The sequence below is a fragment of the Oenanthe melanoleuca genome, chromosome 8 (genome assembly GCF_029582105.1).
Source record: "Oenanthe melanoleuca isolate GR-GAL-2019-014 chromosome 8, OMel1.0, whole genome shotgun sequence".
NCBI classification, from domain to species: domain Eukaryota; kingdom Metazoa; phylum Chordata; class Aves; order Passeriformes; family Muscicapidae; genus Oenanthe; species Oenanthe melanoleuca.
In genome coordinates, this window is record NC_079342.1 from 27624672 (window position 1) to 27645202 (window position 20531).

The 20531-nt window shown below is 40.2% G+C and overlaps 1 protein-coding gene across 1 annotated transcript in view; it reads right to left on the reverse strand.

Annotated features, from left to right (window-relative positions):
* Positions 1-20531, reverse strand: part of CEP350 (centrosomal protein 350) — a 69443-nt gene that overhangs the window by 7293 nt on the left and 41619 nt on the right. Inside the window, 10 exon segments of the mRNA XM_056497396.1 lie at positions 3194-3316; positions 4440-4586; positions 4674-5075; positions 5368-7424; positions 8068-8150; positions 8911-9050; positions 9643-9803; positions 11912-12056; positions 13237-13448; positions 15174-15373. Coding sequence (XP_056353371.1) covers positions 3194-3316; positions 4440-4586; positions 4674-5075; positions 5368-7424; positions 8068-8150; positions 8911-9050; positions 9643-9803; positions 11912-12056; positions 13237-13448; positions 15174-15373 — 3670 coding nt within the window.

Genomic DNA, 20531 nt, shown 5'->3' on the forward strand with positions numbered 1-20531 from the left:
TAGTGTCTTGGAAGAAGGCCAGCAGGAAGAAGGCAGGCAGGTATGTTCTCATAGCCCTTTGCTCTCAGAGTGCCTGGAAATCTTTAGACAGCATACAGGCAGCCTTTCAGTCCCTTCTTACTGTGCACTCCCCTTGGGTTTAGATCTGAGGTGCTGCAGCAGTGGCACCTCGAGTTTTCCAATTAAGCCAGCTGGGTTGGAACAGCCTTGCTTTGTTGCAGAGTTTCTGCACAGAGAGAAACATTTTGGCTGTTAAATCAACAGGTCAGAAGATCATGCACTTTTCAGCACTCTGCTGGCAGGCTCCTCAGGTGTGAAAACCAAACACATAGGTTTGGCAGTATCATGTGAGCTCTGCTTTCTCAAGCTCCAGATAAAAGAGAAGGGGGGCTGACAGGGCAGAGATTGTTCTAGCCCCATGCAAACAGATCAGCAGAGGCAGTTTTGGCTGAAGACCCAAGTGGGAAAAAAAGGAGTGGAAACAAGCTATTGTCAGTACTTGAACTTAAATAAGGAGATATGAGGGTTCTTGTTGTAGTTTAAAAACAGGTTTTGAAAGATGCTGGCAGTTCTGATATACCAAAATGTACATTTGACATTCTCCACAAAGCACAGACAGCACACATGTGATAAAGGAACAACGTGAAGGGACAAGAAGGAAAGAAAGCACTTAGACATTCCTTTAACTTGATTTTGAACAAAGTAGCTTTTCATAAATGTGAATCTCCTGTACTTGCTCACCGAAAGCAAAGATTTGCTGTAAATGTTAGTAACTGGCACAAATATCCAGCAGATCAGATGGAACCCTGAAGAATCCCAATACAAATCCATTTTGATGACAGAGATGCCTGACTGAAGACAAAAAGAACGCTGCAAAAAGGAGAAGAGGAAGATGTTCTTTTGTCACTGGCACTAAAACATGACTCACCACAGTGGTGTCAATGCTGGCAAAGCACAGACCAAAGTGAAAATGCAACTAAGTGAAGCAATTGGAGGAAGAAGCAAAGCTGAAGGCAGAGCAAGGAGGCAAAGGATAAATTCATTCTGTTGTCCCTTTAGCTCCCAGCAGGTGTGATGGCCAACCCACAGGTACCAGTGTCACAGAGATCACCAGTGCTGCTTCTTCTGCTCTGTCCCTTCCCACAGGGATCAACCTTCCACTGGGAATTAAGTTCAACATGATAAACCTAGAACAGTGTATCCAGGCATAATCAGGGAGAGAATAAGTTCAGTAAAACAGCATTTTACTGGCATTTGTTTCTGTGCCTACAGAAGAAATAAAAGTCATGCCCAGCTCCTGGGTCAGACAATATTGAACAGTCAAGTGTGTTCAATCTTTTCAATACCACTAAAATACACAGTTGTCTCAACAGAAAACTGTGAAGAGATGTTTTCATTTTAAGTTTAATTTGACTGAAAATGGAAATGAAGAAACTGAGAAGAAACTGTGCTCTAAGTTTAAATGCCAGTAACAGAAGCCTAAGAATGTTCACCTCTGCTTTAAAAGATCAAGTTTTATTTTAACAGTTGTTGTCTTTACAAGCATCAAAAGAATGTGGAGAATCAATTAGCTCATGTATGTATTCACATGACATCCCCTACACATTGCAGTGGTGCATACTGGCTACATCTTCACAAAAACTGGAACTAAGTATTTTGAACTGTGATTTTCAAAGACAATTCTACAGCACCTAAATCTACAAAAATCATCTCATTTTCTCTTTCAGAAATTGCTCTCTTGTACTACTTGAATACACTTTCAACAAAATGTGGAGAATCCTAAAACTGGCCTCTCAGTTTTGGGCTACCCCATGACCTACTGGGGATAGGCAGCAGGTCTTGCACCTCTATATATCCTCTACTGGCCTTGAATCTGTGTTACCACAGAACTCATGACCAAGAGACAGAGAAACCTGTCCAGATACTTCATGCTTCATAGAGATTTTAATAAAATAGAGTTCAGTTTCTCTTGCCTTATGTCCTTAGATTTTCAGTTAAAAGTTCCTCTGATAGTGCCTCACATCACAGTATAAATTTGTAAGACATGGCCCTGGGACTGCCTTATTCCTAAAGCATGGCATGCTGCAACCTTCACGGAGTTATTCCCAGTCTTCAGCTGAAGTTTTATTACTATATTCTTGTGAGAACAAAATAAAATTAAACACATTATTTATTAGGCCAAACTTGTCCAAGCTCCATTAATCTTTGATGTCTGGGTCTGCATGTAAATCACAAACTGGATTGTCTGAACTTCAAACCTCAGCTGAAGCACTCTGGATGCCTTCAACTAGAACAAATTTTTCCAGTCAGGAATCTTTCTTTCTAGGTATGTTGCAAAAAATTAAGAAGTTGGTACAGTGCATAATAGCTGTAATACTAGTTCCCTTGGGGATCTAAACATAGAACTTTCTTGTGCATGCTTTAACAACCTCTACATTCCAGAATCAAGTGCATCAGGATGTACTGGGATCTATAAATAGATATTCTGTTTAAATACAATTAAACCCCTGTGTTGGAAACTCTCCAATGATGAGCAATTAAAAGACCACACAACCCATGACTCCAAATTACTTATATGTGCTTGTTGTGTGGAATCAATTCCAGGTGTAATTAAGTGAAGCACAGTGCTAATGACGACTCATATTCCCAAGCAGAACCTTCACTATCATTACAGCCAATAAAGATATTAATCATCCTGGCAATACAAACCAACAAAATAACTTTCAAAAACTGTACATAGCCAGACATGCTCCATCTTAGGCAGTTTTAACACTGAACTGTCTCTGCCCCAGTGGCAGTTGCATTCACTAGTTTAATTACATTCTCTGTCTCAAATAATATTAAAACATTTTCAATCAAACTAAGAAAAACACATTCGCTTCTCGAAGAAAAAGTTTACTGTCAGTCAAATATTTCAGTGTTTCCTTCTGGAAATTCATGCTAATCCCCTAATTTTGTCCTAAACCAGGACAATGCTTTAAACTTTTTTGGGAGTGAGCGAATTTATACTTCAGTCAAATGAGCAGGCAGAATTAACTCAAATCACCTTCCCTCACTGGCACTGGACTTCTGACAGCTCCTGTACACTCTGTATTTTTTAAATAGCATGATTGAATACTGAAAATACACTCATATGCCACACTTCAGTCTGGTGGATAGTATCTGACACAACTGCTTGTTTTCATACACTTACCAGTATGTGATCCACCCGGTCTCGTTTCTTCCGCCCAAATTTCATCATCTTCTGCCAGTCTGTTTTGTGATTAGGTTCTTTCCTCAGGCTGAACAACTTCAGTACTTCAGCTGCAATGAAGTTCTACAGAACAGTAAAGGTGAGATTTATCACATTTGAGCTAAGAAATTAAAGGTATGCACAAAGTAGCTGTCCTAAAAAGTCCCACTACAGAATTCATGTCAGCTGTCAGGACAATTATTAAACCTAGAAGGGGAGGGGGAGAATGGACACCAAGACACCCACTGCTGTAACAACCTTGAGAACAGGCACTTTCAACACTACACAAGCAGAAGATGCTTACAATTGATTTTATGGGAAAATATTAAAGGAAAGCAGGGTGGGAATTTGGTGTCCTTTTCCTGTGCCCCTGCTGCCCCCATCCACATGCTTTTGAAAGTCTTCTCAACTAATTACTGAGTGATTTAGATACTATTTCTTTATTTTATTTTATTTTATTTTCTGGACAGTTAACATACTGTATCTTCAGCAGGTTAATCAAAATTTAGCCAACCCCCTCAATTTCAGAAGAAACAGTGCAGGTGGGAAGTTTTCATTTGTGTCCTGATAAGCCATATGGAAGGTTCCTTGCACAGGGCTTAAGGAAGGCTTTTTCTCAATGTCCAGCCCTGCAAGTTTAGCCTAGGTCCAGTTAGGCTCTCATTTGTCCCCCAGGCTCTGTGATTTTGTCCTTCCTTGAGAGCTACCACCAATAACATGGAGGCCTCCTCTGTCTTGTCAAACACAACCATGCCCTCACTAGTCAAATTTTGGGTTTCTCTGGGCAACTCCTGCTGTCTTCAGAGAGGCTGGCATAGGTGTGTGGGTCTGACTGAAAAATATAGCTCATCCCATTTGGCCCATCCCTACTGTTGGATCCATTCCAATTTAGCCATACGGAACTCCACAGAAATCTGCTACAGCAGCAGCCTGTCAGCATACCAATTTTATAAGATCAAGGTCATCCTGGCAGTTCTGCACAGAGGACTGAGGTTTAAAAACAATCACTAGCAGTCAAAAGGACAGGGAGGCCAATCTGTTGAGTAAAAAAGGACCTCTCTGACATACCAGCTCTTTCAGGCTGGTAATCTCTTTTCTCAACTCATCTCTTGCTGGATACACCTCTTGTGATCTTCTAACACTCAGGTAAATGCTGGTTTAGTGTTTTTCATCTTACTTTCCCAGCTCAACAAAGATTTCTTCCTACCTTGATTTCATCCAGATCATTTGGATCTTTGACTCGGCGAAAATAAGCAGATGCAATCCTACACGGTTTCATCCAAATGGGTTGATTCAGATTAGGATCCTCAGCAAAGATTTCCCCAAAAATCTCTCTCGTTAAATCAAATACCACCTGAACAAAGGAAGAAGTAAAAGTTATGGCTTCTTTTGTCCATGATAAACTTTCAAAGGACAATACCAGAATGTCTGAAGACCATACCTTTCTGTAAACCTGCTTGTTTATGGTGTCTGTGTCTTGCTCTTGGAGGGTACCACTAAGATCTGCTTTAAGGCTCCAGCTTTGAAGATCGTGACCCAGCTCTTTCAGTTTCCAGAGTTCCTCAGCTGCTGCATGCACCATCCCTTCCACCTCCACTGCTGTGTGAGGGACTGCCAGGGGCTCCTCGCTTGGCTTTGTCAGCACCTTCTGTGGCTCTGCCTGAGGCAGCACTGCTGCTTCCTCAGCTTGTTTCTTCTGCAGCTTACGGGAACTCAGGCCATAGTCCTCATCAAACCAGTCTTGATCATCTCCCAGCACACTCAGGAACTCCCGGTTGAGCTCCAGCTCTGCCAGTCTCTTGGCAAGCTCCTCCTGGCCACTGGCACCAAACACGGGACTCTCCTGCAAATCATGAGCCACAGAGCAAATGTGAAAGAGTGTCACACTGTTGTCTCACTCAGCTTACATTTTCAAATGCTTTACTGATGTAGTTGGCAATAAATGGCTACCAAAACAAGCCATGCACTGGGATACACAAAAACATATGAGACACATATAGAACATACAGGTAATCTCCACATCATCTAACAGAACTTGGAAGAGAAACTGGTGCCACACCACATTCATGATTCAATCACCCCCAGTCAAAGGCACAATCAACTCTTAAAATCAGTGCAAGAAGTCTGCTACTCACCGGTCTGGGACACATGTCTGGAGAGGAAAGCTCTTCTCTGTCATCTTCCAAATCAGAGCTTAGGAAGAAGTTATTCAGTCTGTCTGGAATCTGTTTTTCAACCTGCTGGGCTGAGGTAGCAGCTACCTCCTTCACCTCACAGAGCTCCTGGTTGCTGAGCTGGATTTTCTCATTCTTGATCTTCTTTATTTGCTGTAACTGATTGACTGTGTCTTTCACAAAATCTCTTAGTAGACTGTCTGTCAGCAAACTGACCTTTTCCAGTTGGTCTTTTGACTTTTCTTCCTCTCTAAGAGGCAGGCTGAGCTGTGCTTCTAACTGGTTCTTTTCTTTTGTCAGCAAATCCAGCAGTGGAGTTGCATGCATCTCCACGACGCCAGGAGAGAGATCATCTAACTTTTCAGCACATTCCTCTCCCAGTGTCTTCTGCCTCTCCAGTTTTTCAGAAAGGAAATCTGACACGTCATCCAACTGAGCAGGGGAAATCTCATCCACAACACTAGAAGTAAGAGGAGTGTGGCTGGCCTCCTCTTTTACAGCATCCTTCAGGTAATCCACCACTGAATGCTCTTGGGCAAATGAACCAGTAGCTACAGAAATCTCTGTTGTGCTGTTTGCTTTATATGGTAACTCAACATCAACCCTTTCCTCAGCTGAGGCTTCTGAAACACCTGTGCCCATAGGACCTTTATCCTGGGAATAGCCCTCTGTTGCATTTCTGCTCTGGCTTTCAGCTTCTTTGCCAGGTTTGGAACTTTCTCTGTCTTTCTGCTCAGTTTTGTGTTCTTTCTCCAGTCTATCATCAAAGAATGAGTCTTCATCATCCTTATTTGTGTCTAAATGGCTATCGATACTTTCTGTCATGTGAGAGATTTTCTCAGGAGGAGCAAAAATACCATGCTTTTCTTTGCAATCAAAGTATTTAACATCATTGTAAGTTCCATTATTGTTCCCTTCAGGTTTATCCAACTCCACACCAGCCCAAAAGCCTTTGGCAAATTTAGTCAGCCCTTTGAATCGCAATGTTCCAGGCTGGACTTTACTCACAAGTACTCTATCTCCAATGTTGAAATTGGACAAACTATCTGTTTCTTCTCTGACTGAAGCTGAGACCCACAGTGGTGAACAAGCAGGAAGCTGTTCTTGCTCTGCATCTCTGCGTTCAGTATTTTTCATAAGCTCTGTTGGGGACTTCAGCTCCAGCAGCCTCTCTGAGTGCATGCTGCCAGAGAGAGACCTGTCACTGAGGCACTCGCTGATTTCGCCATCGCTGCCCAGGCTGGGGGACCTGCTTCGGCTGGCCTGGGTGTGCTGCGACTGCTCCCTCAGGGACTCCCCGTTAGCAGAGAGCAGGGATCCCTCAAAGTCATCTTTGTAGTGTTCCTCAGGCAGCGTTTCTTCAGCTGAAGCTTGTTTTCTGGAAGAGGATCCTTCAAAGTCTTCAAGGTATGATGGCTCTTTTTGACTCAAGAGCTGTTCTGAAAGCAGATCACCTTTTTCCCCTGCAGATTTGCTGAGTTTGTGAGAAGTCTCCTCTATGCTTGGGCTACTTACAGCATCTTTATTTGATTGTCTCTGTTCTAAGATTTCTTCTGTATCATGAATACTTTCCACAGCTACATCTAACAGTTCCTTCTGAGAGTGTTTGTTTTCAGAGCAGTGATCCAGGGAACTCTCCCGTCCTTCATCTAACGTCAGCAAGACGTCAGAACTCTCCACAGGTTTAACATCGGAACCTCCACTCTCATATTCCTCAGACTTTATGTACTCCAGTTCTTCTGGAATCTCAGATTTATGGCTAATGGTAGAACCAACACTGGATGCATTTACCACTTTGTTCACTGACTCAAGGGATATCCTGCTAATGTCTTTTATATCTTTGAGATGAGCTGAAGAAGGAAAACTATCTGAGAAATCACCAGATCCTCCTTTGGAACTCTCTGGTAACACTAAAGCCAAGGAAGGTGTTCCAGAAGGTTCCCCTGCATGGACAGCTGTCACAGCCACCTTCTTGGTGGGCACAGACACAGATCTCTCGGTTCTTGATGACACAGCATCTTAAAGAAAAATAAAAAGTGAATTTCAGTAGATTGTATAACCCATTGTATTGTTTTATTGCAAGCTGCAATCACAGGCAACTAAATTAATATCAAGACTTCTGTGTTAAAAGAAGATACAAACTGGTGCCTTGGAAACATATACTTCTGGCTGTCCTATGAACATGAGCAACTTCCATTCAGTTCCAGGGTTATAAAGCTTTCTTTCTGCTTCTGTTCCTTTAACCAGCATCCCAAGGTAAGGACTCAGTTATTTGTTTACAAGCCACAAATACAATGAAGATTAGAATGGGAGATAATGAGATAATCATCAACAGCAAAACAGTGAAAAGCATCTGAACTCAAGTGGTAAAGGAGCAAGAAACAAAACAAATTAAAAAGGTTGTCACTTAATTATGGTTTCATATACTCCTCAGAAAGACTAAACTAAATACTGAATACACAGGGTATTCTGCAAAAGCAGAATCCTGCTAAATAAAACTGCAAGAAATACACTCCATCACTATAACTTTATGAAGTATCCATCCTCTCTTAAAGGGAGGATTTACCCTCTTCGTAAATCAAGAAGTAAAAGGTTCAAGAATTTTAAAACAGTCAGTCTTCAAGATCCTTATCTGTAGTATGGATTCTCCCAGTTACATACCTGCATGTTCTGAAATGGATTCCAAAGATGCTCTGGATCTCTCTGACTCAGTCAGTGATTTCCAGTTTTTAGCTGTCTCAGGCCTAAATTGGAAAAATCAAATTGCATGAATTACAGTTACACCAGAGGGTGATGTTTGGTTGATTTTCTTAATAGACAAAAATGGAAATACAAGCATGTAAAATTATAACACCATACCAATGTGGCATTATAATTATAACATAAATAGTTTGCTTTGTCAACATACTGCGATCTTAGAAAATAGGAATGGAGACAGAGGAGAGTTTGCAGAGTCCTGGAAAGTAATCTTTTAAAAGATTAATCAAACTTTATCTCTTTCCAGGAAAAAAAAGAAGAGAGAGAGAGAGAAAAAAAAAAAAAAAGTTGGGCTGTTTCTGTTATTTTCTTTTAATTTAAATGCACTAAAATTGCACCATCTGCTGGAGAAAATGAAGCACTTAAAATCACAGTAGGAAGTGCAAAAGATCAGCTGAATTCTCTACCCTTTAAAACCTAAGATCTAAACCAGATTTAAGTTGCCAAGATGAACAGTTTGCCTCACACAGTGCAGTGGACATAATGAGCAACCATAATGGGGAAAAAAAAATAAATTATATAAAAAAAATTAAGAATAGAGCCTGAAAGGCTGGGCAGAAGAAAAGTGAGGTGCATAAGATAACAGACACAGTGTATCTTATCTATTTTGAGTCTGGTGACAGCAGCAAGTAGGCCAATTGGATACTGCTAATGCCCAGTGCTTTAAGGCAGAGCAGTTAGCAGCTTCCCTTGCATCCATGGTTTTAGCTAAAACAGCAATCAAAAAGAACAAGAAATCCCAGATACCTGTGGAGTGGTGGTGCCTTGATCTTAGGTTTTTCAGCAGCAGCTGAGGATGGAGTTTTAATCTGAGGTTTGGCTGTTGGTGATGCCTCCAGATCTTGGCTCAGCTCTGCTTCAGTCTTCTTGATAAACTCATCGTATGACTGCACATGGAAAACAATTCCAGCTGTTAATATACTAAACCACAACTGCAATTCAACAATCAAAACCTATTAAGTGAATAAAGAATACATTTGGTTTCTCTATAAACCAATCTATTTAACTTTTGCAAGATCTACTACAGCTGCAAATCCTAGAAATTTCAGTACTTTACTTCTAAAACCAAATTACATGAGCACTGATCTTTAATCCCAGCTAGGATAATAATGTGTATAAATGTACAAAACCCCCAGAATGCTGCTAGCAACTCATTACAGATAGACATTTTAAAAAGGAATGGCATTTTTGCTCCAGCTCATGATTGGGAATGGTTAAATAGCTAGGCTGGATGGAGCTTTGAGCAAACCTGGTCTAGTGGAAGGTGTCCCTGCTCATAGCAGGGGGATTGGAATGATAGGATTTTCAAGGTCCTTTCCAACCCAAACTTCTGTGATTCTGTGTAATAGTCACACTTCTATCACAACAGTGTGTCTTGCACAGCTGTTGATACAATATTTTGCCAACAACATCCATACTATAAAGATTTATCCAAGGCTAACAATCTGCTACTTTGCCCTTCTTTCTTCTGTTCCTAACCTCCAGCTGTTTGATCAAACTGGCTTCCTGGGCCTTCAGTCTCTCCTTTTGTCTCTTTTTCTGCTCCTTTTTCAGCTGATAAACCACAGATTTCCTTTTCCGTAGTTCATCCTTCAGGGCCCTGATGCGTCCTTCGATGTCACTTTGATCAGAGGTGGTTTCTGAAAAAGTTCAGTTTTAGTCTTTACAAACTTGCACTTCACAAGACAAATCTAAGCAAAGCAATAAACAGTCATTCAGTAATTACGAAATACAGTCCAAGAAAAATGTCAAAGAACTTAATGTCAACATATTATTTAACATGGTAAGACTCTTAAGATGGGAATTCAGATTCTAAGCACTACTATGTGTGTAAGATATAAAAAGATGTCGCATCTTGCTTAATTTAAAAGAGATAGACTCTGATAAAATAACTTGTTACAAAGCTTATTCACACCAATCACACATTTATGGTCTTCAACATTAGCTGCTTGTCATCTTGGGTGTTGCAGAAATTCATTTTCTGACATATTTAAAAATACAACTCAGAGCTGCACATCAAAAATATATCTGAAACACAGGCTTACAACTATAATACCGAGTTTCAATTTGAGGAGTACACTTCATTGATGAGAATGTCACTTGGGACAGCAGACTTCAAAACAAGTATAAGTTTCTGGCCCATGCAGATTTTCTATCACCTAGACTAAATACATCTATGAAATACAGAGCTGGAAGGGAAGTCAGTTTGAACAATGCAGAGATTGTCACTGTCCCCAAATACTCAGACCTAGTCTCTGCATGGTAACCCAATTCTACCAATAACTCTGATTTTCTTATTTCTGCCGTAACAGTTTTTCTTATTTCGTCTTTGTCTCCCAGACTATCTCTGTCTCTCATTAACTGTGTTTCTTCCACCCACCTGACCATGTCCACTTGTTTCTTGTTTTAAATGTATACCAACATAGTGCAAAACAAGATCCTTGTCCCAGATTAGTGCTACCACAATTAACTATAAAAAACTCTTCAAAGTATTTACCTGACACAGCCTTACTGGAGCCCCTCCCTGAGCTGATGTGCCCCTTCCTCTTCTATAGCTGCCACTCCTAAGAGGAGGATTTTGGCTAGTTTGTTTTTTTAATTCTTAGTATGATCTGTATTTTTTTCTGATGCTCATAAATGCTGGTTACTTTATTTAGTAATTTAGAAGGTCAGTTACCAATATGCTTTGGTCAGCTAGCAGGAATAGCTGACATTTCCCTAATCCATTTCACTTCTGAATGTAACAAACCACCACAATGAAGGATTCCATTCTTGACAACAGCCAGTAAATGCAATCAAACTACTGTATTCTTTTTGCATTAACAACTGTTGTTCACCATTTAAAGAATTTAAAAAAAAAAACCAGCCCAAACAAAAAGAATGGAACCTCACTTGCTAATCAGGTGCACTTTGTGATGCCACTGTAATTAAGAGCTCCTCCCTAACAGTAAGTGACTGCAATGTAATTACAGCATTTCTTGATCAACTCATAAGGGAAAGATCTGCACATGCTTTCATCTTGTCTACGCATGCATCAGACTGACAGGGCAATGACTTCACTGCTACTCAGCAGGCCACAACATTTGTCTCTTTACAATGGAATGATTTATTGTGAAACCAGCACCATCCTCATCGGCTTCCCAACTCTTACACCTTTCTTTAGAATTTGAGATCAAAGACTGTCAATATTTTGTAAACACAAGTTTATTTTCATGACCACTGTTGCCTGCTCTACATTTCGTAACGGCTGCCTTACATGACTGCTAAGTAGGAGTTTTAAAATAACTTTATCAAGGTGCTGAAAGCTTCACTGTGTTGGAAACTGCTCTCCAAACAGAATCCCAACATAGATTACTCAGTGCAAATACGTAGATGTTTCTCACAGTAAGTTACCAACCATCACAAACAACAGCCAGTACATACAAGAGAACCTGCTAATTCTTTTTCCACTTGAGACTTACCATAAAAAAAAAAAAAAAAGCCAAGAAGGAAAATGCTATCTCATTTCCTAAGAAGTATTTTGTGTAACACTTTCTACAAGAAGATATAAAGTATAAACCTTCTTACATTAAGATCTTCTTCAGCTGAAGAGGTCAAATTACATAATGGGGAAATAGTCCCACCAAACCCTAGCCCTGGCAATTTCCAGGAATTTGTCTGCCTCCCTACATCTATGTCTGCATTTCCAGTTTGTTAAAAGCAAAAGCTTTGAAAAAGCAATTTAAACCCAAATGGGTATTACACTTACCTGACTGTGTCATAGACAAAGATTCATCAGACCAGTTGTGAGATGTCTGGTGGGACTTCACAGGTGAACGTAGCTGTCCTCCAGTTCTGTGACTGCCTTTGCTGGAGTCTTGCTTTGATACACATATGCTGCTTTTGGGAGGAGACTGAGAGAAGCAAAGGATAAACAAGTAATTGCAGTTTGAAAGTAAAAGATCACTGTCATCAGGAGCCAGTTACAATGAAAGAACAGCACGACAGGAGCACATCTCAGTGGTACAACAATCTTAAGAAGAATTTAATCTTTGCTAGACAATAAAACAGTAACACCAAGAGCAGCAACCAGCTGACTGCTTACTTTGAGCCTATATTTCAATAAACCTGCCCAGACTACTCTGTTACCACCTAAGTGAACTGACATGGCTCTGACTCACAAGTGTTCAATACATTTGTGTCATCTGCAGCAATAGTAACTCCTAGTAAATAAACTAATGAAATAAACCACTTCATGTAAAGGGTGGAAGATGACATTTTGAATCAGTGAAAAATTTTTCTGAGGCCAGGCAAGAATTCAAAGAACATTCTTCCAGAATGCTGCTTAAATGCTTCAACATTATCCTACAAGCCTTTAAAACACCTTGGACATAACTTCTGGCACACATTAGACATTTTATTATTATCTCCTCAGCAAATTTACCAAGAAAATATTTGTAATAAGTCTAGATAAGCAGTTCTTTTACCCCAGACACTGCATTTTTTGTCTTATTGAGCACAGGGCAAAGTTATCAGGATGAAATTCATCAAAATTATCATCCAACTAGAAATAACAATTGGAATAGAACAGTAAGGCTGAATTAAGCAGCAAGCAGACACAATTTGAAACCGAAAGGACTGCACTTCAGGTTACAGGTCTGCTTGTTCATTCCATAGCCACACTTTGGGACACATTACTTGCAAATAAGGCAAAACGGAAAAACAGAGCATAGCTTCCATGGCCTCAAAGAATTCATACAATGGCAACAAGCTAGCCTACAGCTAATTCACACTGCTAAACTGGGTCAGTGTTCCACCACTTAGCACTTCATACCTTCGTGACACACGTCAAAATATTTTGCAAGACTACCGGCAAGTTAAAAAATATCTAAACTCTGTGCGGAAACAGTATTTCCTCAAGACTTCAAAGCACACCTCTGATCACAGTGATTAATCACAATAATGTGGAATGGTATCACAAACACAGAAAACATTCAGTTAAAAGTGTAATCCCTACTTTGACAATTGGGATGGCTGTACTTGCCACTTCTCTGATAGTGTGTAGGAGTACATACAGCAGAACAGCTCACTCACCAGTTTGCCAGGTGAGGTAGAGGACTTGAAATCTTCAGAATAAGCAATTTCTTCATTAATTGTACTCTGATCTGGGCTTTCTGGCTGTCCATGGCTCATGGGCTCTGATGGGACAGACTCAGCAGCTAGACTGCCAAGATCTTCTGGGATAGAGCTTTCACTATTCAGATGAGGGCAAGAAGGCACTGGAGACTCTTCCTCACTAGCTGTTTCTGAGATTAAATGAGAGAAAAAACAAAGCACATCAGAACTTGCACCATATTATATGCAGAGGCTGAAGGCACATATGGCTGAAGGCATAAGGTTGAAGGCAAACTTTCTATGCTGTCTGCAGATAAAGTAGTAACTGCTAGCAGTATATGTCAAACAAGAATTATTTCACTCACCTAGACACAGATGGTGAAATATTTAGCAAGAAGAAGCCTGTTTACCAGAGAAGTATGATTTAAAGCTATGATCTGTGTTCAAGAAACAACTGGACATGGTACTTAGTACCCTGGTCTAGTTGAAAAGGTGGCATCAGTAAGAAGCTGGACTTTGATCTCATGAGGCCTTTTCCAATCCAAATGATTCTGTGCATCTGTGAAAACTGCCCAACATTATTAGTTATTGCTGAATATCTAAAATAAAGAGGTTTTCAGGATATTCTAAAATTTTCCAGACAACGCAGTCCTAAGAGATTATTAGGGAAACCTGTCCTTCCAGTTAACCATACAGAAGCAAGAGTCACTATTAGTCTGAAGAAGTCATGGAGAAGCATATAATCTGCAGGCCAGATCTTGAATTCAGAATTGATTGCTTCCTTTACGGTAGTTGCAGAAAACATTTTAATGTTATGATTTCATCATGAGTCTCTCAAATGGCAACAAACAAAATAATAATTTGGGTTTTCAATATTCCTGTTTACTAAATTCCACAGGAGTCATGGCATTACTGAGGCTGCCATGGAGAACTATTCAGTGTTTGAGTAAAGGCTGGGGAGAAGGACTTTTCCTTCTGAAGCAGGGCTGTGCTCCAATGCTTACTGGTAGACACAATCAGTACAAAGCAAGGCTTTTCTCACTTATTGATAAGAATTCAGCATTTGTACTGAATTTTGTTCATTGGAACTTACTGACCCATACACATATCATCTTTAAAATGTCTTACAGTGCCTAAAATCCACATGACTGCTTTCAGTAATGTGGAATAGGGCATTACTCTGAATTCCCTTTGCACATTCAAAGGATGTGTTGCCTGCTTTCAGCAAAGCAGGGGAAAAAAAGGAAAACAGGTATGATTTTAGAACATTTTCTCTCACTGCAATTCAATTTCCTGTGCATGAGCATGATCCACTTAAGACAGAACTGTAAAGTTGTAGCTTCCAACATCTGGGAATTCAATTTTTCCTCACAATAGCATAATTTATACTAATTACATCCTAGCATACTCTACCACAGCTACACATTTCAAACAGGTTGCATTAACAATGGAGGGAAGGAAAAAATACTTTCAATTTTTTGAAAACACAGCCAGTAGCAAAGCAGCCCCTGACAGGAGCCATCCTCACCAATAGTACTAAAGCTAACAAGCAGAGACACTTTGCTCACTGCTGGGGAAAATGGTTTTAACAGAGTAAGTTCAGAAGACTACCAGCAAAAGATCATGCCATACTGCAATATTTCTGCTTTGAAATACAGAAATACACTTTAAAAACTGTATGTAGAACTGACTGATGGGCTTATGCTGCACTGTTCACTTGGATAACACAGGAAAGGAGAAATACACATTTAACTATGGAGTAGAGCAGGTAACAGAATGCAGAAATTGAGACTCTAAGAATGTCCAGAAAACAACCAAAATATCAGAAAAGGAAACAACTGCAAACCTAAGCAATCCTTGTGTCAAATTATGCTTCACTCTTGTCAAACGTGCCACTTCCCCCCAGTTCCCATTACCTTTGGGCTCACTTCTCTGATCCCCCAGCTCTTTCTTGGCTATCTTGGTTTTGAGCAGCTCTTTGTCCCAGGCAGCCAGAGCCTGCTTTTCCATCCGCCGGATTTCTGCCTCCTCTGCATCCAGGCGCCGTTTCCACTCCAGCAGCTCCTCCGCGTGCTGCCGGCGCTGCATCAGCTTCTGTTCCCGCTTAGTGAGGAACCTGGCAGGCAGAGCACAGGACAATGGCAAACCAGCCAGCCACACTCTGAGTCCCAACACTCAGATGCTTGACTGCCACCACTCCCAGAATCACAGTTGTTCAGTTTGTTTTTTAGGATAACATCCACAATAACTGCTATCTCCCAGACTTCTGATGTGCTGCTGCAAAAACCCCACATGTAGATAAGTGTTCTTTTCTCTGCAGGAAGTAATGTCTATATTGTGCTGTAAGCAGGCTGTTTAGATTTTAAAAACATCTTCAAAATCATTAAAAGTGCTACAAACTATATGCTAAACTGAACAGAAAAAATTCCCAATTTCAGGACATGAAAAGTACCTGTGGTATTAAACTGGAACCTTCTAGAAAGCCATGACCATTTAAAAAAATGAACTTTTCTTTTTTGCTAATCCCAATGACAGAAAAATGGTAACCTTAGTTGCCCCATGTTTTTTTCCAATTATGTTATTATAAGAGAAGTTGATTCTATATTAATAGTCCTCCTGGAGCTTTAATTCTTCCTTTAAGCATCATCTCTATGGACTGGCACACTTGGAATGTTACTTGTGAGCTGACAGCATCAAGAGAATAATGATGCCAGACTGTTTCTTCCCAGCTGCTAACATATCTGGCTGGTAGTTTTTAAGAAGAAATAAAAATTAAAGCTCATGCTCAAAATTCACAGGCATTTTCTTTCTGACAAAGAGCTCTTAAGTGATATGTGAAACCTTAGAATTGACAAAACTCTCACAGGATTTTGTAGGTATGAATAGGTTTGTGTGCACACACTTGTTTTCTTTGCCAGTTCCTGTCTCATTTCTGAGCACTGAAGTAACTTTAGCACTTAACCTTTAAGACAGTAAATTGGAAGCAAGTTCAACATCAATTGCACACACTTCCTCTGGCATGTCAGTCTAGAGAAGAGTGTCTATCAATCCATTAATCTCCTACACTTTAAGATGTCACAGAATCACTCTGTAGAAAGTCCATTGTTTGCCAGCTAGAGAGAGTTTGCCATTGGTACAGAAGTTGTGGTGCTGTAAAAGGCAGACTTCAAAGACTTGTGATTTGTTTTTGCAAATGTCCTTATAATTTTCAAGACATCCCAAGAATTTAGCATCAAAGTTTTTAAGCTATAAAGCAGATAATAATCTCATTTGTGTTTTTAAACCACTCATGTTTCAAAAAACCCTATTATTTACAGAGACTGGAACAGCCAAGTGACTAATGTGCAGGTCTTGCCTGCTAAGGGACATTTCTCATTTGCTCACTTAGTGTTTGTTCTGTTCTCTGGAAAAGCTGGCAGTTGATCAGAAAGGTTGAGATTCAGATAAGTCCTTCTCTAAGAGAGATTTGGACAAAGGGAGCAAGTTATGACATGAAGAGAAAAGTCTCAGAAACCAGTTAGAGATGCTCACAATCTTCTTTCTGATGGTCAAAACAAGAGGAGGTGATAAACACAAGCACCTCAGAATTTCTGGAACATCAGCCACCTTCAACCTGACAGATTCCACAATTTTGTGCATTATTTTATCACTTTCTGTAGACAAACATAAAACATCATCTACACTTAGGCAAAACTGACAGGCTAGTATCATTGCAAGAGAGCAAACTACCAACAGTAATTGCATTACAAACATGAAAGGGACAGTCATGATAATGTTGTGTCTTTCACCAGCACTATCAGATCTATGCACTCTTACTCTCACATACACATCAGTTCCAACTAGTCCAGCAGATGATGCATGTGGAACTTGTTTTAGAGGTCATTATTGCAATGACCTCAATGCAAAAACCAACTTTTTCTTCTTTCTTTCTACTGCTTGATTTCACCAGAAAGTTTTGCAGTTTTCTGGATCTTGAGAGAGTCCAGTTGAAAAAAAATGCAAGAGAAAGGCTGAAATAAATGGATTCCAAAGAGCAGGACTCCTTAAAAGCACATGTCAAATGAATTAACCCCGAAGACCACAAACAGGAGGAGAATTAATGAAATTGCCATGAAAATAATTACCACACAAGAACTACTTAATAAGAAAGATTAGAGAACAGAAGTGATGAGAGAGAAAGAGGATTCCAACAAAAAGCCCACAAGAAAAGGAGGATCAAAGCAGCATGGCCAAAGACACAGACCTTTTCATAACCCTGGGGTTTTGAAGGCTAGAGCCACAAAATAGCAGATGCATTGCATTAATATTTACTGCAGTCTAGAGGGTTCCAGTTGCAACACCAAGCGTACACATCTACCCCCAAAAGCAGAAAAAAAATTGCAGAAGCACATCTGGCATCTATGCAGCTGGAAATGTGGGGGAGCAATGAGGAAGCAGCAGCACTCAGATTACAGCAGCATGATTTCAAAGTCTATTTCCCTGATGATAACAGCAGACATTTTATCCATGCATTTCAAATATTAGTATTAACCTCCTGCTCTAAACTGTACTTGCACATTTTAAGGTATATTGACTATAAGCCCAAACTATGAGGTTTCAGCAGCTATTCTGAAGTAGTAACCAGACAGTGGGAGCAAAGTGAACTGTCTGTTTGCCACTCAGAATACAGTAGGAATAAGAGATTAGAATCCTGGAATTTGGGTTGGAAAGGACATTAAAGACCATCTAGTTTCACCCCTCTACCATAGGAAGGACTCCTTTTGCTAGATCAGGCTGCTCAAAGCCCCAGCTGACCTGGCCCTGAACACTGCCAGGAATGGGACAGGTTGTTTCTCTGTGCAACTTGTGCCAGTGCTTCACCAACCTCACAGCACAGAACTTCTCCCTTAGGTTTAATCTAGATCTACCCTCTTAGCCTAAAGCCATTATCCTTTGTCCTATGACTACAGACCCTGGTAAGTCTCTCTCCATTTTTCTTACAAACTCTCTGTATAAGCTGAAAAGGCACAATAAGATCTCCCTAGAGCCTTCTCTTCTCCAGACTGAACAAGCCCAACTTTCTCAGCCTTTCTTCATAGGAAAGCTGCTCCCTCTCATTTTTTTGTGGCTTCCTCTGGACCTGTTCCTACAGGTTCATGCCCTTCTTGCACTGGGGACCCCAGAGCTGGACACAGGACTGCAGGTGGGGTCTCACCAGAGTGGAGTAGAGGGGTAGAACCACTTCCCTCAACCTTCTGTTTTTCCATGCAGCCCAAAATAGAGCTGGTTTTCTGGGCTGCAAGTGCACACTGCAGAGTCATACCCAATTTTTTGGTCCATCAGCATCTCCAAGTCCTTCTCTGAAGAACTGCTCTCAATCCATTCACTCCCCAGACTGAACTGATAGTGGGGATTGTCCTGACCCAGGTGCAGGGCCTTGCACTTGGCCTTGTTGACCTTCATGAGGGTCACACTGGCCCACTCCTCAAGCTTGTCCAGGTCCCTCTGGGTGGCATCTCCTTCCTCCAGCAAATCAACTGCACTGCTCAGCTTGGTGCTGAGGGTGGAGTGATCCCCCTGTCTATGTCATTGATAAAGATCTGGAAACAGTGAGGCAAGTGTCAAACACATCCACTGCTGAAGAACCTCTGGACTTTCTAGGACTGAACAGAGCATGCTCTATCAAAGAGTCTATCACTGGAGAAATATACAGTTACCTGACCAATTGGTTGTAGATATACAGCTGGAATTTGGGGTGGAGGTTGGGAAAACAGACACTGAGAGAGGCCCAGTGGTGAGACGTAAAGACAGAGAAGAAGTAGTGAACAGGAGAGCAGTGTCTACAAAATAAGGAGGAAGAGTTTAAAACTAAGATAGCAATTAAGGCAGAAAGAATGAGAAAAGGATAGCATCTGGCAAAGAACTTTAAAATTAATTGCATGTAACATTGTATAGTTAATACCCAACATCAGCAGTACAAAAACTATACACTGTTATGCAGAAGGTTATAGAACATACACTTGTAACACTTTGTTTCCTGTTAATCAAAGATAAGCTATTTTTCTTTAAATTTTTGAGAGTTTTATTACTTTGATGCAGATTTCCACGGGCTTAGTTAACATATCTCAGCCTGACTTTTCTCATGCTATTCTCTCAAAAGAGTGCATTATTGGTATTAAAGAGCATGCTGGTTTTGCAATATCAACAATTTGCTGGTCTGAGACTTTAACACATTTTCTTCACCTGGCGAAACCTCAGAAAATTATTTCTACAATAAGGTAAGCACCAGTGAAAGAGCAAAGGAAAAAGAGATTAAATAATTTTCTTTTAAAACATGAACAGTTCCAGAAAAGTCCAAGATATACCTGCCATTCACATTCTAGCTGCTAATTGTGATTTTTTGCAACAAAGTACAGACTTGATCTCAGAATACTCAGTACTTTCATTTAAAGTACTAACTGCAGAAAGATAATATCTATTGTTTTTTTAAAAAAATCTACATAACTTACAGCTCTGCTTAAAATGGTATTTCTTAAAAGTATTACCATTTTAAGCTAATTCCTAATGAATTATCAAATTTATAGAAAAATACCATGCTCCATTTAGCTCTATCAACTACAATGCAAGCTAAGAAGCATACTAAGGAAAAGCAAATGAAAATAAGCATTTAATCTGTTATTGCATTATATCATTAATGCTGCATATGCAAGGAAAGCCAGGGGAAAGTGGTTAATTCTCTTTGACAGAGCATGCTCCTGTTCACATGCAGGCTACACAGACTCATCAGTTAAAATGAAAACAGAACTATTCTTTCATTCCCCTTTTAGCAGAAGACAAATATTAAAGCTGCCTCCTAAGTAAGGAAGCCAAAGGATTTCCACCTTGCTCTGGAGCACAGCAAGTCCTGCATAGCAGGCTTTCCCAGTTCCTTCCTCCAGTTCCTTTGTATTTATCATTCAGCTTCTTCCCTTGAGCCCTATTTCCCACTCTGATTTCCCTCAAATGGCAGCTTGCTATCATTACACCCGAAACCAAACATCTTATTGTTACTTTTATGTGTTTTACAAATCAGGACACTAAAAAAAAAAAGATAGCAAGTCAGCACTGTTTTTCAATCAATAAGCACTGCTATCACTAGCAAAACACCTGCCAAAGGTGTGCAAAAACTGTACAAGAGGAAAATAAAGTTTTAGAGAATCACTGACGCTTACACAAAATACTTCCTCCTTTGAACATATACAAAAATCCAAGACTTTCAAAACCATGAAACCAAAAACACATGACCACACAAATCA